This window comes from Cladophialophora carrionii (genome assembly GCF_000365165.1).
Source record: "Cladophialophora carrionii CBS 160.54 unplaced genomic scaffold supercont1.5, whole genome shotgun sequence".
Lineage (NCBI taxonomy): Eukaryota > Fungi > Ascomycota > Eurotiomycetes > Chaetothyriales > Herpotrichiellaceae > Cladophialophora > Cladophialophora carrionii.
Genome location: NW_008481830.1, coordinates 2,171,273 through 2,192,313, shown reverse-complemented (window position 1 = coordinate 2,192,313; position 21,041 = coordinate 2,171,273). Strand labels below are relative to the sequence as shown.

The window sequence follows — 21,041 nt, the reverse complement described above, 5'->3', positions numbered from 1 at the left end:
GTTATGGAAGATACGAGTAGGCCAATCCAACTTCCTTCGTTGCTGGTCTGTGAGATGTAGTCAAGCAGATGACGGTAATGAACCTCTATCTCACACCCGTTGAGTGACAAAAGTCGAATAGGTAATTCGAATTTGTGGTAAGCCATAGCGACGTGCGATTGCTGCCGGCTTGTCCGTTTCCGAGAGCCTATTGTCCCGTGTCGTTCTAGATCCCGAGGCGTTTTCGAATCTGGTGTCGAGGTCTCCGCCTCGAAGTATCTACCCGGTACTATGGTAGTTGATATTGAACATCCAATGACAGGCTCAATGCCCATTGGGCAAGGCTGCGGTTCGTATCAGATGCAGGGGTTCTGGGCGAAGGGCCACCGGCGATACTCCGCTCAGGCGCTTTACTCCGACGCCTGTTGAATGAGAAGATACCTGGCTTGCTGGCGAATGGCCGTCGACTGTAGCAGCGATTCAACGTTGGCCGTTATCGCGGATTTGTCCATCGGACTTTCACAGCACACGCCAGCCGCTTACCACGTGGGTGATGTGGACCGAAATCCCGGATATAGACGGGCGTACTCCGTAAATCAAGACCAGCGCATCCACCTATGCTGCCTTGACTGCGGGCTAGCATCCAAGTCTCAGTACACCATATGGGTCCGGAAATTTGTGCATTGTGAATATCTCGTGGACTTGAGTTTGTGTTGCCATGTGGTCAAAATCCACAACGATAACAGACCGGCTTCCAATGGGGCCTGCGCGCAGCGTGGTCGGTTCGCCGCCGCTCGCCTTCCGCGTCGAGTCTTACGGTAGACCTGTGTAGCCATTCTCGGTGTCCATGGGGAGCACTCGGGCAGCTTATCTCTCTCAACCGAGATGCAGATCATCGGATCATCCGACCAGGGCCAGGCTGGGCCCTTGTAGCTCGCTTGTCCGGCCTCGTACCCACAAGTTGGACTCTCGAGATGGCGGGTAGATAAGGTAGGAAGGAAGTCAGCTGCATAGCCTGTTGACGGGCAAGGGTATATCAGGGCAGGTCTGGTTGTATGTCGGACGGGCATCCTGCTGAACGCTGCATACCCGCCAACACTGGACTCACGAGCGCTCAGGGAGTCCTGCCACCATCCGCCATGGCCTTCAAGCAGTTTTGGAATGAGCATGTGGTGCTCAAGCCACATCCAGGCTCGTTTGGCGCAGACGACCCTGCTGCCCTCAAATACACCAATGAGGACATGGATCCCATCAAGAGGAAGGACCGTACATACGCTTGGTACCAGATGGGGCTGTTCTGGATCGCTGAAGGCTTCAATGCCGCTCAACTCGAAGTCTCGAGTTCAGCATTCTCGCTCGGTCTGAATCCTGGACTCTGCGTCGTGGCCTGCCTCGTTGGCAACCTCATTGTCTCCTGGCCCTGCGCCGCATCTGGCTACCTAGGTAGTAAACTCGGAACGAACTTTCCCGGAACTGTCAGAGCGTCGTTCGGCATGATCGGATCGAAATGGGCGATGATCGTTAGAGGCGTGCCTTGTATCATCTATTACGGCATCCAGTGCAGTCTGGCTGGTCAGGCGGTACAAGCTTGCACCACGGCAATCTGGCCTTCTTTTGCTCATTGGCACCTCGACGCCTTCCCGAAGTCGGCAAACATCACCCCTCCTCAGCTGTTGTCCTTCACCATCTTTTGGTTACTGTCACTGCCATTCCTCTGGCTGCCGATCAAGACGCTGCGATATCTATTTGTCGTCAAAAGTATTCTGGTACCTCTGTTCTGGACGGCACTGTTCACTTGGTCAATCACTGCAGCTGGCGGATGGCCGAAAGTTTGGACAGAACCCAGCAAGCCACTCGATGGGTGGTCTGTCGGCTACCTCTTTGGCATCTGTGTCAATGCAGCCATTTCGGGCAACGCAACATTTGCGGTCAACATCATGGATATTTCGCGACACTCCAAGAATGACACAGCAGCGTGGGCGACACAGCTGTTTGCCTTACCTGTCCTGGTGACCTTGACCGAATTCTTGGGCTGTACGATGGCAGTGGCTTCGTCTGTCGTGTACGGACAAGTCGAATGGAACCCACTGAGTGTAATCAACCACTTCGACAACCGAGCCGGCAAGTTTTTCGCAGGTGCTTGCTTTATTTTCTTCAACATCATGACGAACGTCACCGGCAATTCAGTCCCTCTCGCAAATGACTTGACCGGGTTGTTCCCGAAGTACATCAACATTCGGCGCGGGCAGTTTATCTGCGCTGTCATCTCGTTCGCCATCTGTCCGTGGGAAATTCAGGCCAAGGCCACGACCTTCTTGGCTTTCTTGGGAGCATATACCTTGTTCCTGGGGTCAACCACTGGTGTAATCATGGTGGACTACTTCTGGGTACGAAGAGGATACGGCATCAACATCTCGCACCTCTTCAAGCCGCGTGGCATCTACTGGTACACTTTTGGCTGCAACTGGCGAGCATTTGTTGCGTGGTTTGTTGCGATCGCGCCGCTCTTCCCAGGCATGTTGTTCAGCATGGGAGTCCCGATTCCCAACCGAGGCATCCTCAACATGTACTCGTGGAATTATGTCCTCGTGGTTGTCTTCTCCGGGCTCGTGTATTTCATCTGCACCACTCTTTCGCCCATCCCTGTCCGGACTGAGGAGGAGGACTACGGGAAGTTGTATCTGATTGACGGTCTGGAGCCGACCAGCGAGACCGCGTCGAGCACTGGATACAAGGCAGACCGCGACATCGAGAAGCGTGTAGTCGACGCGAAGGTCGCGCCAACCACGATCGACACAGTTTTGTAAGAGGCGCAGTCAGGGAGCTGCGCAGCAATGTATATACAGTTGAACAATAGCTGAGTCCCAAACCAAATATTATTTAATTCTCATGTGACATTGTCACTGAAGGCGCGAATTGGCATACCTGCCAATTTAGCTCAACACGTGCTGGTTTACATAAGCGGCCCGCTAACATAGTTCCATAGTTAATAGGGCATTGAGCCAATCGGAGTGCGACCGCATCTTCAGCCTCGCACTCCTTCATGACATCGTTCAGTCCGCGACGTTCTTCAAATGAAGGAACGCACATCTCCATGTTCAGTAACCCATCGTTGATATCTCTGGCCTGCTTCGTGGGCTGGTTGCATAGACTCACATTCACTTTGCGCTCGTGATTCCAGCCCTCTAGATTATACCATAAGCGGATGTGTCCCTTCATTCAAATTAGACGAGCAAGCGCCTCAGCAGAGTCATTGTTACGTCCAACAGAATCGACCCGTAGAAATTTCCGCTCCGACCGCCAAAGACTTCCCCAGGATAGCTTCATCAAGACATAGGCCACTTCTGCTCAAGAGTTAGCCGAAGTCAAAGCCAATCCGCAAGCATGGCCCAAGGTCAAGAACAATCCACGTACGACCCGGCCACCACATCCTCCAAAACCGGCACATTCTACTTCGCGTTCGGGTCCAATCTGTCGGCTCATCAAATGTCCCTCCGTCTCCAGCACTCTCCCGCATCCAGTGTGCCCGTCGCCATAGGCCGACTGGATTCGCACGCCTGGATCATCTGCGAAAGGGGGTACGCCAACGTCGTGGCGTTGCCGCAGTCTAATGCCGCCACTGACGCCAACACCGTCTGGGGTGTTCTTTACAACATGCATGCCGTGGACGAGGCCCGGCTGGATCTCTACGAGGGACATAACGAGGCGAGGAATCCCAATCCCGTACGGAACGATGATCCCGAGACGCAGATGATCAAGCGGTTCGAGCAAGGAGGTTGGGATTACAACAAGCATTACTTGCCCATCACGGTGACGAAGTGGTTGAGGGATCCCCGCGAGTATGGTATCGATGTGCCTGGTTGGGGTGCTCAGTCTGTGGAGGGGAAAGTGTCGAGTCCAGCTGGAGCACATAACACCACGGTCCGCGCACTGGTTTATGTGGACGAGTACCGGACCACGCCAGGCAAGATCGTTCATGAATATATCGGAAGGATGAACCGTGGGATCGAAGAGTCCGTGCGCCTCGGATTGCCGCAGTCGTGGGTGGACAATGTGATGAGGAAGTTCATCCCGCCGGGTATCTACGTCGACCATGACGGCTATGTTGGTACAGATGACGGTTATGTCGAGGCGGAAGCGACCGAGACGGATGACCATGTCACGGAGAAGATGCTGAAAGAGATGGGAGAAGGGGCGAAGGCGGCATGGGGGTCATAGGTGTACACACGGATTCTAGCTCCAATTTCGTCACCCAACATAGACAGCGTAGTTCATGAAGTCTTCATCAGTTCTCAACCTCATTAGGTCCTCCTGTCTGGCACACAGTCCGGCCGCTACCTCCCACATCTGGCCTCTTGGGCATAGGATAGAACAAGTTCTCCACAGGTGTGAACTGTGGACGGCGCACAGCTTTTGTTTTGCCCGGTCCGAGGTTGACATCGAGATCATTGCACATGTATTTCACCCACGAGCTGAGCGTTATGTCCTGTGAGAGGTCTAGTGTAGCATTGGCATTGATGTTGGTTCTGTCTTCAGCACGATGAAACCACATTGAAGGTGCACGAGTGGCATCAGTGAGTTTTGACGTTGTCGGGTCGACCGCCCGACGAAGCTCGGACGCGATAAAGCCTACAGGCTGCTTCACCACTTCTCCGAGGCTACAGACTGTGTAGGTCATGTTCTGATAGAGGCCGGCGGTGTGGCCCGGATGTCCCAGTAACGGCGTGGGGCGACAGCGCGGGCAAATGTTGTCTCGTGAGTTAGCTTCAACCCGGGAAGACGCGCGCTTGAAACCGCTCACCAAACCAAGGCTCCCAGGATGTCGTCGGTGGAGATAGGGCTGGATGGTTCCTTGACGGAATTCGTAGCTGGTGTTTTGTAATTTCTGAGAGCTGCGGCCGGGAAAAGGAAGCACTAAGTAATTATGCCCAGGTGCATCCAGGGCTTGAAAAGGCCTGAGGCCCGGGTCGGGCCCCGCTGTCAGATGATATAGATTCGTGCGCAGAGGGGTTTCCGATTTGATGAGCTAGCTCCAGCTCGGGGTGTACAAACCGTCGATGGATGGAGTTGTTTCGCTGAAGGTTGCCTATCCGAAGTTCTTCGCCTGTGAAGGATCCGTTGGGGCATGCCTTGCATAAAAGCTACATCACCTGAGCCATAGCAGCCGTGTCCACCGCATTGTGCTGAGAGGCGAAGGAAAGCAGGCTGCCCTCGACAAAGCCGACTTGTCATAGGGAGACCGGTGCCGCGCCTTCAGTGCCCGCCGAGAGAGTGTTGATCGGTGCCATATAGCGTCGTCCAGCATTCCGAAAGGGGACTTGGCTTGTCGGCAATTTCTCGTTGCGAACGACATTGCTGATTTGAAGACACAAACACAGCTGGGTGTATTACTTGAAAAGTCCTCCCCGTTGGCCAAGGATATCAAGACGTACTTGGAGGTCGTCCATTTTGCTGGGCTTGAAGAGAACTTTTGCCAACCGGCCCTCAACCCTGGCCAAAGAGATGTATTATGTGTATCAAGCATCGAACCCACCTCTGTTCTCATCTCGGTACGTAGACGTCCAGTTTGTCCGAGATCTGCCCCGTGGCACTCGTAGAGTTTGGCAGATTGACGGCACGATTCAGTCCTGCGTGGGGAAAGTGAAGATTCGGTCTTTGACCAACAGCGGACCAGCAGCTCTCATTGAGCCCTGCATCGCTCACAACAACATCTGCTGTCGGAGTGTTTAGGCATGACCGTGGTTCTAAGCTGCGGCCTACGTGCTGTGAAGGGGCGTATTTATTCCCGAGTCTCCAAGTTCATCATAAAAGATTGCGTGGTCGATCCCGCAAGTCGGTGACGTCGCGTTCCGTATCCACCGCAACCCTTCACCGGCATTCTCCTTGTGACAGGGAAGCCTGGCGGGATCTGTGATTTCCGCCATGAGAAGTCAAGAGTCCGCCATGCACCACCACCTGGTCGTCGAGCAAGACCTAACTACACCTCCCGACTCACAAATGCCTGCCCTGCAATTACCGCCTAATCTCAAGTTTGGCCCTTTCGCCGTGACATCACAAGTCTTTCATCTCTCACCCTCGCGTCTGTCATATGGCTTGGTAAACCTCAAGCCACTACTTCCGGGACACATCCTGATATGTCCGGTACGGAGTGTGCCTCGGCTTTCGCAACTCACCGCCACGGAGACGGCCGATCTATTTAACACCGTCCGTTCTGTTTCGCGGACACTTCAGCGCGTATACCGCGCGACGTCTTTCAACATTGCCGTTCAAGATGGAGTTGATGCTGGGCAGTCAGTCCCGCATGTTCACGTCCATGTGATCCCGCGGCAGAAAGGGGATTACGACGACCGAGGCGGCGGGGATCGGATCTACGATGCCATGGATGGAGACGAAGGGGACATTGGCAAGGCCTTCCTTGAAATGCAGAGGATGCGGGATGAGAGAGCGAAGAAGGGGAGGCGGGATTTTGTGGGTGGCCCGGACAGCGATAGGAAGGCAAGGAGCGAGGAGGAGATGAAGAGGGAAGCGGAATGGTTGAGATCGGAGATTGAAAAGGATCGCGGAGAGGGAGAGGGCGAGGGCGAGGATGAGGAATGACCGTCTCTGCCTTGTGCCTGGCGTCGCGCTGGGAGTTGCGGACATGGGCTCTTTGAGTAAATCTAGATCCGGGCGTGGGAGACACCGCGCGAGGAACGAAAAACTTCCTTCTATCGTTATCTGGGTATCTTGGTTGCATGACTGATTTTCCATCTTGTTGCACACTTGGCCTTTATCGCCTCGAACAGGCCCCGGTCACTGCGCATGCCCGTTCATTTCTCCGTCCGTGATCCCGTTACCCAAAGGCTGCGCGGTTCTGTTATCATTGCCGTAGTACTCGTCTTGTTGTTCCTTGATAGTTGCTGCCCGTGTCGGTTCCCTCGGTGCCAAGTCCTTGCTCTTCCACAATTCCGTCCTCTCGTTGAGAATGTCCTGTGCCCAAGTCTTCATCTCCTCCAGGGCGATCTTTTTGGCTACCCAACTGAACTCACTAAGATCGATGGTGCACTCGTTCGCCCGCTCATACTCCACCATCTGCAAGATCAGTTCTATCTTGTCGACGTCGTGGACAAACTTTGACTCCAATGTCTCACTGTCTTCGTATTCTTGCCATGCAGCACGGATCTCCTTTCCCGGGACCCCCCCGTGTACTTTCCCTAGCAGTGACTGAGCCACCCAATCCATGGTCTCAGCTTCGCGTCGGTTCTTCTCCACCTTTGGCACACCGTCCACCGGCGTCAGATCTCCAACGAGCCCCTCAGCCATATCATGGACCAATGCCATCCTCGTGCAGCGCGGGATATCCAGTCGCGAACTCAGCTCAGGGGGTGCGAGCATGGTGATCAGCGACATTCGGTACATATGGTCTGCTATTGATTCGCCCTTGTCGATGCCAAACCTTCGCCATCCTTCGCGCTTTTCGAGTTTCAGACGTTCGAGGTAGTGGAAGAAGTGAACAGGCGAGGATGAATTCTCAGTCGGCGGGTTGGGCAGGTCTTTCAGAACGGCGCGGACAGACCAAGGGTTTGGTTTAGGGAGAGACGACGTGTGAGAGGACCGGAGCGTGTATAAGGGCTGAGTAGGTGGGACTGGGTGCTTTCAGCGGGAGAACACGCTTCCGCAGAGGGACAACTTACTCTCAGGTCTATCGGCCATGGTGTTCTGGAGGGGGTGTGATTTTTGGTGGAGTGTTGCAAGATGGGAATGCGAAGTGGAACGGTTTGGGAGGAAAGAGAAAGAACAATAACTGTAAAAGACCCCCCGGTTTTATACTGCCGTATCTTTGCAGCGCCTCTATACAGGCAAACGTGCAGGACGGAGAAGAACGGCTGAAAATTGTTGATGAGCAAACACTGAGCGAGAATCAGAAATGCCACTCACTGACTTTGTTTCGTTGTTTACCTGCAGTGCCCCGCAACGCAGCGTTCGGCCCGGAACCCGCCCGCTGGGGAAGACGTCATTCCCAGGCACCCTCACAACGGGCGATGCTGCTAAGCGAGACCAACTGGATCAGTTGTACGGAGTATCTATGGTTCCATCCCTGCAAATCGACCTTTGTTTGCCCTAAGACAGTCCTTGCTAGTCAGGTGTATTTGGGCGCCGTTGATGATCCTGAGTGACGCCTTCCAAAGGCAATGCAGCGACACATCTCGGTGCGCAGAGAAACAGTTGATAGAACCGACTTCAATCTGTGAGAGATCGATCTGGTTTACTTGACCTCTGCTTCAGGATCCAAGCACTCTGCGGGCAAACCCTGGGCAGTCAGGCTGACTGAAGCCTCTTGGCAGAAGCCTATTCCAATGAAGCTGAGGCTCGACGTCAGTGTACACGTCGTGCTCAAGACGCCTGAAAAGAGTGCATTCTGTGTACAACACGACTCCATGACTTCTCCCGCAATCATATACAGTACCTTCCCGAGCACAGGCACACTGCAATACGGCAAGATCGCAAGTCATCATGGAAGCAGGCTCCTCCATCCCACCGTTGCAATATCTTGTTGCCTTCCTCCTCCCCGTGATGCTAATTGGAGTCTTCGTCGGCTCTCTGGTCAGTCCCCACAATATATCAGCCGCAGCGGTAAGTTTCCTCTTCTCCCCGGCAGGCCAGATTGTCTTTTCCTCGCGTCGCTGTCAATGCCGTCTAACGGAGTCCGCAGCTGTTTCCTCAGCCAGCCAATAAGCCTGTGCATTCGTTCTTTTACCTGTTCGCGACTCGAGAACTGTGCCTAGGGGTTGCTCTGCTGACCCTGGAGGCATACAACGAGTGGCGTGCGGTGACCGTCCTGATGGCGTGTATTGGTCTCAACGGCATTGGTGACTTTCTGCTTGCGGGCGCTTCAGGCGGTGGTTGGTGGCCTTCATTCACCACCCACGGTATTCCTACTATTGTTGGATACTGGGCGGTTTGGAAGTTATGGCAGGAGTACTGGTGAGGGAACCTTAACCAGACCTTGGAACCCTCGAACGTACATAACATCCAGGTTGTGCGGCGACGGCAATTGCATGTCACCGTGTCGCGGGTGCTCGGCCCATTTGACTGCTCCTGGAGGATGATGAGCCCCAAGCATGGCTGTCCGCAAACAGTGATGCGAGGCCCCCCTCAGCCCCGTGCGAGATAAACTTGCGGGCTACTGTAAATTAACGGAGACTGCCAAACTGCCTAATTACATAACCTCCACGATCGACAGGCACCGGCCCCGCCTCAAAATCCCGCGCACCTCGACACGGTCCTTTTCACAAGTGGGTACAGTATCAAACATGCACTTGTCTTGCTAAACCGGCCAACATGGAGCGACCACCGGCACCTCGTCTTCAATGGAGCCCTCGCAGCAACATCGCTATCTTCATCCATGCATTGCATCTTCTCGACCTCGACCTCCTCCCCAGCTGGCCCGGCATCTCCGAGTCTCTCTTCGCGTCGAAATCAGTGCAGAACCATCAAGCACGCGTCAAATCCACGGAATGGGCGCTCTACCACCTCTTCCGGCTCTACTCTCCTCCAGACACGCAGTCGAGGCTGGCTCCACACTTCCCGCCTACGACGTCCTTACAGAGCAAGAACCTCCGCGCCGCGCTGTATAAATGGCTGGCGGAGCTGAAATCGACCGCCGTCCTGCCGAGGGAAGTAGTGTTGAGGAAGACGATGCTGGATGAGTGCAAGGGCGACAAATTCGAGGAAGTGCTCGCCAAGGTCGCGATGGTCGTGCTCAAGAAAACTCTGCCGAGCAGGAACCATGAAAGGAGGACTGGGGAAAGGCCTGGCAGTTGTGAGCAAAACTTCGGGACCCTTGTGCCGTTGATCATGGCGCATCGCGTGTCTCTTCGGCAGTCTCTCGCGGCGCGGCAAGATCTGGAGGCCAAGGCCATGGCATATTCGGAGCGGTTGGCGCAACTGCAGCAAGAAATTCTCCCCGAGTTACAGAACCTGCAGGCTGCAAGCGACGGGGTTGACGGAGCGGGGCAAGCCCTCCCAGCTAGAGAATACGAATCGCTCCGACAGCAAGTTGATCTAGCGTTCGCGACCGACAGACGCTGGGCGAGATATATCTTCGAAGGCTCTGCTGCGGAGCCCGGGTATTCCGCAGTCTCGGCGCAGAAAATACTCCCAACATGGCCGTTTGATGACCCCGGCCCTACCCTTGACCAGGGGCCTGCAATCACCACAGACGACGACGACTCGCCTTTGAACATGGCTACAGCGAGTTCAGAAGGAGATGCAAACGAACCGATGCGCGAACTGCAGTTCTTGATCTCTCAAAACCACGACCGGCTCGAGCACCTTACGCGATTGCAGGAGACTCTCCTCTCGTCAACGGAACCCGAAAGCCACCCGGAAGATGTGGCGCCAGTGCTATCCAACTTCGCCGGTGTGGTTGACCTTCACCACCACCACCCATCTGCAACGGCGCAGTCCATATCTCGTGCGCCAAAGCCGAGATTCAATAAACACCAGGCACTCACACTCGCCCTTTGAACTTGAGACGCCGAAGTCGAACTAAGACAAACCCACACATCGATGTATCGCGGTATTCAACCAATCTTGTATGTACAGGCGGGCTGTTAAGATATCCGAACACATTGGATCACGATTCTGGCTTCGAGTCGACATCCGTGCCTAGACTTTGAAGAATAACCATTTCCATCCTCACGCCCAATCAATCTCTACTTGCTGCGATGCCTGTATGGATGTTGTTGGATCTGGCTGTGGCTTGAAACTGCCGGATCTTACATACTAGAACAGGTGTCACAGTCGTTCATTGCAGTCGACTTGAACGTGCCGCGAAAGTTACTGTCCTTCTGTTCGACTGGGATTGACAGCTGACAACTGTCTCGGACTGGCGCCGGAATTCTGGTCTATTGAAGACCGGAAGAGAAGCTTGAAAATGGCTTCTGAGAACAGAGACCTTTCCAGAAAGATTTGGTTCGATTGAAGCAATTTTATTAAAGAATCATCATGATCTGGGGTATCATCCAGAAAGTCCCATATGAACTAAGAGAAGTGTCCAGATTCAAAAGAGCGAAGGGAGAGAGAATTGGGCGAGCCACTTACTCGTTCTCGACCTTCCACGAGCTCGGTCGTGGCCACACATCTGGGTCTGGTTGCCCTTGCTTCGCGCGGCACTCAGCTTCTGGTTTCTGCAGCTTCGTCTGCTCGAGTCGCGGATTCAACACCCCTCATCCACCGACATGGCGGACCACGCATCGTCACTGCGCTCCTCAAACTCATCGGTCCCTCCAATACCAGACTGTAAAGGCCGGCAGACCCCCTAAGACCGCGGCCAGTGCCTGGCATCCTCGGTCCCCCACGCTCTGATGCCCCCTTTGACGTCTCTATCCTCGTAGTATCCCTCGTCTAGGTCGACGTCCTCATCTCCCATCTCAACCTCAACTCGACTTCCTAGCGCGGCCTGGCCCTCCCTGATCATCGCCTGTAGACGATAGTTGAAGCGATTCATGGTTTGATCTTGCTTGGCCTCCTTTTTGCGCATCTTTTGCTCGAACTTTCGGACCTCGGGTGACTGCTTCTGCGAGGGACTTGTTGGAGACACAGAGGATTGCCGGCATGGAGAGGCAGGTGAGCCACGATTTGAGTGACTGCTACTAGGACGTGTTGATTGGCGCCTTCCGGTATTTTCTTGGGGATCGGTTGTGGGAAATGAGGTTATTGCATGATGTGGCTGGTGCTTTGTTGTGGAAATCGAGCTGATTGAATTGCGCGGTGAGGCGTAGGAAGCCGATGATCTTGCTGTCGACGACCTGGGGGTGAGACACGGACGGCACAGGGTGTGACTCGGATGCCGCGGTACGTTTGATGGTCGTGCCGCATAGAGATTCGCCGTGCTGGCTCTGGACTTTTTCCGGACCGGGCTCGATTCCCTCGATCTGGAAGTACCGTGGCTGTCCTCGACTAACACCCAGCTATTGTAGCGTGATGTCGCCGGAGCCTCATCTCGCCGACCCTTACGGGGTGTCACATCATTGTGCTCCTCTTGGTCGACAGTTAACTTGGACATGTAATCCTCGATGAATTCTGGACTCTCATCCGGAAACCCCCCGGGCAGCGGTGTTATCTCTTGATCCATTTTTCTCGAATAGGTGCTGTAGCCATTACCATAACCATCACCTTTCGTGCCAACATCGGCCCAAGTGCTTGAGGCCGGTCCAGTCGTTCCAGTATCGAATTTATACCCACCGCCACCACCGGCATAGAACCCACTGAAAGTCGTATTCCAGCAGAAGTTGATGACTTTGCCGGCAAAACCACCAGTGAAAGCCCACACTGTCTTCCCCCAGCCCTTCATTGGCGGCGAAGGCGGCGACAGTCTCCGCTTGTTCTTCCGGCTCTGATCTGGGGCGGATGTCTTCGGGAAATAAGAGTCTGTGGTGTGCAATGAGTTTTGAGAGCTGTACCTGCTCGGTCGGCAGTCTATCTCGTAGTCAAATTCGTGGGCGTCTTCCTCATGCTGCGTTCTGGAAGCAGTAGGGGTGTCGAGGCCGCCTGCGATGCGGTAGTTTGTGTTGACTAGAGGTGAAGGACTCGAAACGTCGCCATGCGCCGATGTAGAACGATTGTGAGCGGCATCTTGAAGGGATCCTGTATTGAGCCGTGGTCGCTTGCGGCTGTAGCGCTGGTCGTCTGAGAAACGAGACGTGTTTATCTCAGACTGACGACAACCTGACTGAGAGTTTTGTGAGAAAGAGGAGGAGGAGGAGGAGGAGGAGGAGGTGGTGGTGGTGTTTAGAGTATCGCGATCTGGAGGCAGGAACGGAGATGCTTTGAATTTCGCGCAGCGGAAAGAAAAGTCGTTGTCAGGCAGGAATGTGCCTGGCATGGGATTGGGCTCCATGACCACGGTCATGGTCATCGGGCAAGATGCTCAGTCAGCTGAGGAGGACGGCTTGGTTACGGCGAGGGAGATACGCAGCATTATCCGTGAATTCGGTCTGGCCTCGTGGCGCGAAGGCATTGCAGCTTTCATGACGTGGTCCGCATGGGCGCGGTGAAACGACAGTGAGGTGTTGGCACCATCTGAGTTGGCAAGTCCAGGCTCCAGCTTCTGAACACGAAGTGAGTGACAGGTGAGGGACAAATGAGAAGTTGGGCCGGGCGTCATTGTTGACTTTGGCGTTGACGCAGCAACCAGCCGACATGAGCGCCACCACATCTGCAAACCCGCCGAGATTCAACTGTCACCGTCAACCGGTTAACGTTGCAATCCACCTATCAGGCGTGTGTGACTGGATTCCTCATTGAGCATTAGCACACCACGTTGCACTTCGCCAGATCTTGCCGGCGCGTTTCCTGCACAGTCAGTACATACGCAGCACGGAGGGAAATAGCGACGTTAAGGACGTGAGTCAAACATCGCGTCTACTGTAGTCACTCAACAGCTCAAAGGACATAAAGCACGCTCGAAAGACTGATCATAAGGTGTGTATTGAAGACAGCGTCTCAAATGCTTGCTGGTGTTCCCACCTCTTCTTGAAGTGGTTTCTTCCTCTCCCATGGCTAAGCATTAAGCATCGTTGCCACTGGGAGGCAAACCATCGACACCTCTCCCTAGATCCTCCTTCAACGCCTTCCCGCCAACCTCCAATTTCTCGCAGTCCTGCAATACAAAGATCATCCTCGCCCATTCAGTCTCGCTCGTATTCTTCCACGCATGCATCGTTGCCCTCTGAACCGCAACATCCCCTCTCTGCATGAGCTTTCTCTCCCCACTGTCCAAGACCAGCTCGATCGTGCCTTCGAGAACGATGCCATAGTCCAGACTCTGCGTCCGATGCATGATACATTCGTAGCCTGGTGCGAAGTCGACGACGCGACAGACCGTGCCGTGAGAATTGACCAGGCCGAGCTTGCCCTTGGACATGATCTCATCGTGAGCCTTGATGTCGGCGTCGTTGTTGAGATTTGCGGGGAATTGCGAGGTAGTGTAGACGACATTAAAGGCCATCAGCTTGTCATCGTAGACTGACCAGTTGCCAGGGCGGCTTTCTTGGACAATGGCCTCGCCCGTGCTGGCATCGTGGCCAGTGAGGTGGGTAGTGAGGCCCGGAAGGCCGTTGGGGATCTGTGTGGGATTCGGTGGACGAGACGTGGACATGTTGAGAAATAATTAACACGGGAACTGATGTGCTGGGGTGAAGTGAAGATGGGAGTGAAGTCAAAGTAAGTTAATGAAATTGAACAGCTGGCGTTGTGGTGAACGGGCGCCTCCCACAAATGCCCCGGGACTAGCCACAATCTTGCAGTGATAGGGAGTGGTCCTATCAGCGATGCAGTGGTGGTTTTATCATTCACTTGTGGCTTCGTAACAACTCACTCACAACTGAGAAGAGGCCAACGTTTTGTCCATCGAAGGAGTGCGACGTACCCCGCCCGGCGTTACGAACAGCAGATGCTCACCCCGCAAACCGATCGGCCTCTTAATGCAGCACGTCGAGAGAAGCATGGACTCGATCCCGATTTCTATTGAGGAAATGACTATTCGCTGTTCGCCTTGAAGTATTTAAAACCTTGAAAGAGCTTGCTCCTCCGAAGTGACGTATCAAGACAGCGCAGAGGCGCCTCAAGACCTCCGGTTACAACACCATCTTATACTCCGGATCTCGGTCGTCTCCATACCCGATATATTTGTCGTACTTGCCATTAGCCTTGTCCCGGTTGATCTTAGCGCAGTAGAGGACATTACACAACACCCTGTCCAGTGCGTCAGTATATAAATCCATGTCAGGAAACGCATCCAAGACTCACGCGAACCAGGCATAGACCAACAGGCCCAGAATGATGCTATGCGATTTGTGATATTGCGGGGCCTCCTCGGATTGGTAGATGAACGCTATCATGGCATTAGTGTGCATGTCACGGGGATATTGGGGCCTCCAGGCGGGCTACTCACAACTCACGAAACCGCCAGCGTTGGCGATCGCCAACTGTAAGCCGGAAGTCGTGGCTCGTTTGTAGTGTCCAGCAGAGTTGTTCGAGTTCCAGACCAGCACTGGCGGCACACTGGCGTACAAGCCCGTGGCCATCAAGAATGTCATGCCGTACTTTGCGTGGTTGTCCTGCTTTGCGACATTGGCGATGGCGGCATAGCCGATGATCGCCAAAGGCAGGGTACACAGCATCACGACGCCCCTGAGCTTCATGCGATCGGAAATGACAGCCACAATGACGGTCACGACCGCCGCCACCGCATAGGGAATGACGGACCAGAGCTGCGCCTCGTTTGCCGTGTAGCCTAGCCCTTTGATGATCGTCGGTAAGAACAATCCAAAAGAGTACAGTCCGGACAGGATGGCGAAGTATGCGGTTGCGCTAAGCCACAGTTGAACGTTGAGGATTCCGCGGCGGACTTCCGACCATCGGAACTTCTCGACGCCCTCGCTCTCTTGACCGTCAGGCAGATGTGCGGAGGTATCGTTTTGGAGCCGGCGTCTGGCGAGCTCCCGCTCCTCGGGCTTCAAGAACCAAGCGGTCGAGACATTGTTGGGAAGAATGAAATAGGAGCCCACTCCGGCAGCGAAGGTCAGTAGGCCCTCAATGATCATAATCCATCGCCAGCCCGCGTCGACGGCGCCCCCGGTAGGTCCAATGGCAGAGAGTCCGCGAGCCAGGAGACCTCCAAAGGCTCCGGCGAGTGATGCGCTGGTGTAGAACAAGCCGATCCGGAGTGCCAGCTCGCCTCTCGTATACATCCCTGAAAGATAGAGCACCATACCTGGCCGCGAATTAACAGCCGCTCGCCTGGTAGAATTGGTTGGCAAAATACATACCCGGCAAGAGGCCTCCTTCCGCAAGCCCGAGAAAGGCTCGGACGGTCAAGAAGCCGGCGTAGTTTCGAATGAATCCCAGACACATCCCGACGATGCCCCAGGCGGACGTCAAGAAGGCAAGCCATAACCGTGGGCTGAACTTCTTCAGCACTAGGTTGCTAGGTAATTCTGCGGCAATGTAGAATGCGAAGAAGATGGCAAGACCGTTGGCGTATTGGCTATTGCTGACACCGATATCCGTCTCGAGCCCTAAGATCTTCGCATTTCCGACATTGGTTCTGTCCAAGAACGAGCAGAGGAACAACAAGGCAAGCACTGGCAGGATTCTGCACGAAGCGAGGGGGGTAAGCATAATCAACGGCATCGGGAGTACGACCCGAGCATGGTTGGAGCATACCTCGTGTCCAGTTTCCATAGAAGTTTTCGCGTCAACGCCCGGGTATGGGCGTCGTCATCTAATGCGGAAACCGAGTTATTCTTGTGTGCTGATGGCGCTTGACTCGATGTCTCGAACTGAGCATCGTCGGGCTTTTCAGCCATAGGCTCGTGGGCAACCTTTTCTTCGGCCATGGGGGCGCGAAGTAGACAGAAGCGTGTGTGGGACTGCAAGCTAATGATCGATGACGCTCAGACTCAAGGCGCACGAGGAAAAGGGAGAGATGAAAAGAGGGGAGCGGAGAGGGAGATTCAAGGCTGCTCAATTTTTGCAGACTGCAAGAAGTAGCAAAAGTCACGAAAATCCGGGGTCGACCATCATCTTTATATCGCGAGAGCCAAATGTTGGGCCCCGTAGTGATCTGTCGTTCTACCCCATGGGTCAGGGATGCGACGATGAACGCTCTTTGCCCGCCTATCGTTGAAGCTGTGCGGTGCCGTCACCGTATTTAGTGATCAGGAATCGCGTCTCAACAAGGCGGGCGGCACGACGTCGTGCGTCGGCCAAGGCTCACAGAAGGCTACCTTATTCGAGAGAGGACCAATAAGCACAACAAGCACGACAAGCTTCCGGACTGAGGGCACGACGAGGATGGCGGACATCGGTGAATGGCCGTGTCAAGCAGGCGACACACGGAGATACACAGGAACGGCGATGAAGCAGACCCTGAAAAGCGGCGGGCTGTGATTGGCAGAAGCCAAGGCCTGGTCGCCGGTGATTGGAGGGACGTAGAAGAATCTCCGACGGAGCCCAGATTCAGGCCGAGCTCAGTCTCGCCTCATCGTCCGTTCATCGGACCTTCATTTTGCCGTCACCACCAACACAGACTTTGAGCTCGCTAACAGCTCCGTCTCAACGTTTGATTCCTCCTCAACGGGGATCCTTGTCAGATCAGCCTCGCATACGAGTCCAACGGCCCACCAATCGCGCATTCTCGGGCTTATTACATGAGTGACAACGCCGCCAGGAAAAGAGCGGAAGAGCGACCTCGGTGGCGAGAAGCGCGGCGCCGACAACAACGTCAAGGTCAAAGCTGTAGGCAAGCCGTCTTGGTCCCCCCTGTTGGGTGCCTCTTATCTTGCAGCTGTGCTTCTCTGTATTAACGCCGACCGTGACCTGCAGCACATCGCATCCACACCCACACATCAGTAGACACCATGTCGAAGCTCTCGGAGCCCTTAAAACATCTCATCAACGCCGCGCACGCCCTCCCCGGCACGCTCAGGGCCCCGCCATCCATCCGCTCGACCTACTCCCGCATCGCAAACAGCGCCCATGACCGAGGCGTCGGCATTCCCGCCTGGCTGACCATCTCGACGGCGACGACCATGACGATGAACTCGCCGCAATCAATGGTCGAACTGTTCCACTTCGCGTCCTCTCTCCCGTCGGCACCATCGCCGCCCGAAACAGCAGGCCTCATGCGCGAAGTCGGCCTGAAATGCATCTCCTTCAACGGCATCCCGCGGACGATCAACGTCCTCGGCGCCTTCCGCGAGGGCCTGCCCAAGGAGGTGGTCGACAAGATCCCCGCGCCGCCGACCCGCCAGCTGACGCCGCAGAACATCGCCGACTCGCTGACCCGGGGTCGCCGGCTCTGGGACTCGGTCTACAAGCCGTTTGAGGAGAAATTGCTCGCCCGGCTGGCGCAATCGCACCCCAATCTGCCCGTCCACATCATCAATGGACATTACTCGAATTTGTTGTCCGATCCGCCGAATGACTCGCCTCTGCGGGTGGGCCGCGTGCTGACGTCCCTGGCGGCGATTGCGTGCTTGAGAGCGCAGACGGGCGTGGGACCCCAAGTCACGAGCCATGTCTTTGGCTTGCGCAAGGCGTATCAGGACGGGACGGCAGAGAAGGACATCGAGGGCGGGGAGTGGCTGGCTACGGATGAGGGGAACCAGTGGATTTTGAACACGATCGACGAGCTGGTCCAGGCGCTCGGTGAGGGACGGGGCACGACGTTTGCGCCGGGGATGGGCTTGGGGGGCGAGAAATTGAAGGCGAAACTGTAGAGGTCGGATTGTCGGAGAGGTTTATATATGTGGGCCTGTGTCTGCGTGTTTCATCAAAGGCAAAAAGACGGGCTTAAAAGTGAGGGACACATAACTATACTGAGCGATAAGTCCACCTACGTTGACCACTCTGTAAAAGTCAACACATGGCATTGTTTGTTTTCGACGTCTGCTACCTTTATATTCAACGTTGGCCACCTGCTCGAGACATGACTCACTCGACTACTGGATGATTCTGCAAGTACGGCGACTAAGGCGTAGAAACCAGAGGCCTTCCAGGCAGTCAATGCTGACATCTCTTTTCTGGGTCAGACATGCACGTATCTGATGGTCTTCCTGGCCAGTGCATTGCTGTATATATTGATGTATATAAGCAGACAAGTATGTACGCGTGTTTGACAGTACTAGTGGATCGGTGGACCAGCGCCAGTATACCGGCTTGAAATGCACATCCCACACGGCGTGAATCCCCAAGCTCCCAAACAAAACTGCAGTCAGATCGAATCACTCCATGGACCCAAGCTCCTCAGCCACGGCAAACTTGGCCCCGGTCTTCGCCTTGACCTCGTCCACGGTCACGCCGTCGGCCAACTCGGTCAGGGTCAACGTGCCCTTGACGCGGTCGACCTCAAAAACACACAAGTCCGTGATGATGGTGCTGACGACGCGCGCGCCCGTCAACGGCAACGAACACACCTCGACGATCTTGGGCGCGCCGTACTTGTCGACGTGATCCGTCGTGACCACGATCTTGGTCTGGCCCGGGTTGGAGACCAGGTCCATCGCGCCGCCCATGCCCTTGAACACCTTCCCGGGGATCATGTAGTTGGCGAGATCGCCCGCGGCGCTGACCTGCAGGGCGCCCAGGATCGACACGTCGACGTGCCCGCCGCGGATCATGCCGAAGCTCTCGGCGCTGTCGAACGTGGCCGCGCCCGGCACGAGCGTCACCGTCTCCTTGCCCGCGTTGATGATGTCCGGGTCGACTTCGTCTTCGGTCGGGTACGCGCCCATACCCAGGATGCCGTTCTCCGACTGGATCCACACCTTGACGTCCTCGGGCAGGAAGCTGGGCGCGAGCGTCGGCATCCCCACGCCCAGGTTGACGTACATGCCGTGTTTGAGTTCCTTGGCGGCACGGCGCGCGATGCGGTCGCGCCGGACGAGCGCGTCGGATTTGTCGGACTCGGGTTTGGCCGACGCGGCTGATGCCTCGGAGGTGGAAGAAGTCGGTCGCGTCTTCTTGATCTCCAGCTTCTTCTCGACAGTGGCGGGCACGATGCGGTCGACGAAGATGCCCGGGAGGTGTACGTCGTTGGGGTCGATCGAGCCGATGGGCACGATGTTTTCGGCCTCGACGATCGTCAGGCGCGCTGCTTTGGCCATGATGGGGCCGAATGCTTTGGTGGTGTATCTTTTAAAAACAAACAAGAAGTCAGTATAGTCTGTGTTTAGAGCTCTAGCTTATACGCATCTCGGATCGAGAAGAGATAGGCGGTAGGGGCATTCCTCACCTGAACTGACAGTTCCCTGCCTCATCGACCTTCCATGCCCGGATAATGGCAACGTCGCCCGTCAGCGCGGTCTCCATGACGTAGGTTCTGCCGTTGAATATCCTCGTCTCGCGCGCCTTGCCCGGCTCAAGCACCACGGATTTCTTCGTCGCCGGGTCTGCGGGGCCAAGTCGTGTCGGGATCTCGCCCGTCTGAATGAATGTGTCTGAAGGGGATACAGCATTAGTACAATCAACTCTGCCCTCGCAATCAAAGGAAAGAGAGTTCCACGTACGAACACCAGTCGGGGTATAGAATGCCGGGATCCCGCTGCCGCCAGCGCGGATACGTTCCGCCAACGTCCCTTGCGGACATAGTTCAATCGCAATGTTGCCGTTCAGGTACTTCTGTTCGAGTTTCTTGTTGTTGCCGAGATATGAGAGGATGCAGCGCGTGATTTGGCCTGACTGGGTCAGCGGCGACAAGCCTCCGGCGCCTGCTGCGCCAGCATTGTTGGACACCGCAGTGAGGTTGTTCAGCGAGTCGGGCCCACGCTTGTGCAGGGCCGTGATGATCGTCTCGGCCGTGCCGCAGAGTCCAAACCCGGCACTAAAGATCGTGGAGCCGGACTTGATGTCTGCAACAGCCTCGTCGGCGTCTTTGAACAGCTTCGACCTGGTGCGGTCAATGACGGGCTGGTCATCATCAGCGAGCTTGGGAGATGGTGCAGCCTCGCGCTGTCTCAGTCGTGAATGTGAAAAGTATCGAATATCATGCTGCTGTTGCGAGGCGAGCCATGGTCTGACTCTTGATTGGCGCTGGTGTAGGCTTCTGCGGGGAAGCAAGTTGTTGACGTGACGATTTGGGGAGCTCGCAGTCCTGAGATCATTGACGCAGAGCAGCAGTGTGCGTCTTGCTGTTGGAGAAGCCATGCTGACCGTCCGTCTTGTGCTTTACTTAGCTTACCGACGACGAGGATGGCGAGGTGCGTCGATTTAATCTATATCTCATGAGTGATTTAGCAAACAGGTCCCGGAATGGCAACGGGAAAATAGTTCTTCGAAACCGATCAATGGAGAGTTCAGCAAGACCAGCGAGATCGGCTAGACAGCACGGATGTCATCGATGCCCATGCGGCTTCCGGTCATTCCACGTGATCGGGAGTTGAGTTCGGGGATTCTTTTGATGCCGTGTCGTCGTCTGGCGGGCGGAAACCTTACGCTTGTGGCGCCTGCGGGGGTCGACGGGGGATTTCCAGATGATATTGCCGATGAGGATCATCCGCGTCCCTATGTACGAA

The 21,041-nt window shown here is 55.3% G+C and overlaps 12 protein-coding genes across 12 annotated transcripts; 6 read left to right on the top strand and 6 right to left on the bottom strand.

Moving 5' to 3' along the window:
- Positions 1-1,118: 1,118 nt before the first annotated feature.
- Positions 1,119-2,786, top strand: G647_06618 (uncharacterized protein; the record flags this gene model as incomplete). The annotated part of the gene is made up of 1 exon (XM_008730938.1): positions 1,119-2,786. One exon carries the CDS (start codon positions 1,119-1,121, stop codon positions 2,784-2,786), a length of 1,668 nt encoding a protein of 555 aa, XP_008729160.1.
- A 577-nt stretch (positions 2,787-3,363) lies between these two features.
- G647_06617 (uncharacterized protein) lies at positions 3,364-4,197 on the top strand (the record flags this gene model as incomplete). Its single annotated transcript, XM_008730937.1, has 1 exon — positions 3,364-4,197. The coding sequence occupies one exon, from the start codon at positions 3,364-3,366 to the stop codon at positions 4,195-4,197; it is 834 nt and encodes a 277-aa protein (XP_008729159.1).
- Positions 4,198-4,264: 67 nt separating this feature from the next.
- On the bottom strand, positions 4,265-4,657 carry G647_06616 (uncharacterized protein; the record flags this gene model as incomplete). The annotated part of the gene is made up of 1 exon (XM_008730936.1): positions 4,265-4,657. One exon carries the CDS (start codon positions 4,655-4,657, stop codon positions 4,265-4,267), a length of 393 nt encoding a protein of 130 aa, XP_008729158.1.
- Positions 4,658-5,922: 1,265 nt separating this feature from the next.
- On the top strand, positions 5,923-6,576 carry G647_06615 (uncharacterized protein; the record flags this gene model as incomplete). Its single annotated transcript, XM_008730935.1, has 1 exon — positions 5,923-6,576. One exon carries the CDS (start codon positions 5,923-5,925, stop codon positions 6,574-6,576), a length of 654 nt encoding a protein of 217 aa, XP_008729157.1.
- A 195-nt stretch (positions 6,577-6,771) lies between these two features.
- G647_06614 (uncharacterized protein) lies at positions 6,772-7,671 on the bottom strand (the record flags this gene model as incomplete). The annotated part of the gene is made up of 2 exons (XM_008730934.1): positions 6,772-7,604; positions 7,653-7,671. The coding sequence occupies 2 exons, from the start codon at positions 7,669-7,671 to the stop codon at positions 6,772-6,774; spliced, it is 852 nt and encodes a 283-aa protein (XP_008729156.1).
- Positions 7,672-8,472: 801 nt separating this feature from the next.
- On the top strand, positions 8,473-8,947 carry G647_06613 (uncharacterized protein; the record flags this gene model as incomplete). Its single annotated transcript, XM_008730933.1, has 2 exons — positions 8,473-8,592; positions 8,672-8,947. 2 exons carry the CDS (start codon positions 8,473-8,475, stop codon positions 8,945-8,947), a joined length of 396 nt encoding a protein of 131 aa, XP_008729155.1.
- Positions 8,948-9,300: 353 nt separating this feature from the next.
- On the top strand, positions 9,301-10,488 carry G647_06612 (uncharacterized protein; the record flags this gene model as incomplete). Its single annotated transcript, XM_008730932.1, has 1 exon — positions 9,301-10,488. One exon carries the CDS (start codon positions 9,301-9,303, stop codon positions 10,486-10,488), a length of 1,188 nt encoding a protein of 395 aa, XP_008729154.1.
- Positions 10,489-11,281: 793 nt separating this feature from the next.
- Positions 11,282-12,874, bottom strand: G647_06611 (uncharacterized protein; the record flags this gene model as incomplete). The annotated part of the gene is made up of 1 exon (XM_008730931.1): positions 11,282-12,874. The coding sequence occupies one exon, from the start codon at positions 12,872-12,874 to the stop codon at positions 11,282-11,284; it is 1,593 nt and encodes a 530-aa protein (XP_008729153.1).
- A 657-nt stretch (positions 12,875-13,531) lies between these two features.
- G647_06610 (uncharacterized protein) lies at positions 13,532-14,122 on the bottom strand (the record flags this gene model as incomplete). The annotated part of the gene is made up of 1 exon (XM_008730930.1): positions 13,532-14,122. The coding sequence occupies one exon, from the start codon at positions 14,120-14,122 to the stop codon at positions 13,532-13,534; it is 591 nt and encodes a 196-aa protein (XP_008729152.1).
- A 478-nt stretch (positions 14,123-14,600) lies between these two features.
- On the bottom strand, positions 14,601-16,364 carry G647_06609 (uncharacterized protein; the record flags this gene model as incomplete). The annotated part of the gene is made up of 5 exons (XM_008730929.1): positions 14,601-14,718; positions 14,773-14,857; positions 14,918-15,739; positions 15,795-16,120; positions 16,192-16,364. 5 exons carry the CDS (start codon positions 16,362-16,364, stop codon positions 14,601-14,603), a joined length of 1,524 nt encoding a protein of 507 aa, XP_008729151.1.
- A 1,023-nt stretch (positions 16,365-17,387) lies between these two features.
- Positions 17,388-18,248, top strand: G647_06608 (uncharacterized protein; the record flags this gene model as incomplete). The annotated part of the gene is made up of 1 exon (XM_008730928.1): positions 17,388-18,248. The coding sequence occupies one exon, from the start codon at positions 17,388-17,390 to the stop codon at positions 18,246-18,248; it is 861 nt and encodes a 286-aa protein (XP_008729150.1).
- A 504-nt stretch (positions 18,249-18,752) lies between these two features.
- G647_06607 (uncharacterized protein) lies at positions 18,753-20,673 on the bottom strand (the record flags this gene model as incomplete). Its single annotated transcript, XM_008730927.1, has 3 exons — positions 18,753-19,662; positions 19,763-19,967; positions 20,037-20,673. 3 exons carry the CDS (start codon positions 20,671-20,673, stop codon positions 18,753-18,755), a joined length of 1,752 nt encoding a protein of 583 aa, XP_008729149.1.
- Positions 20,674-21,041: the final 368 nt, after the last annotated feature.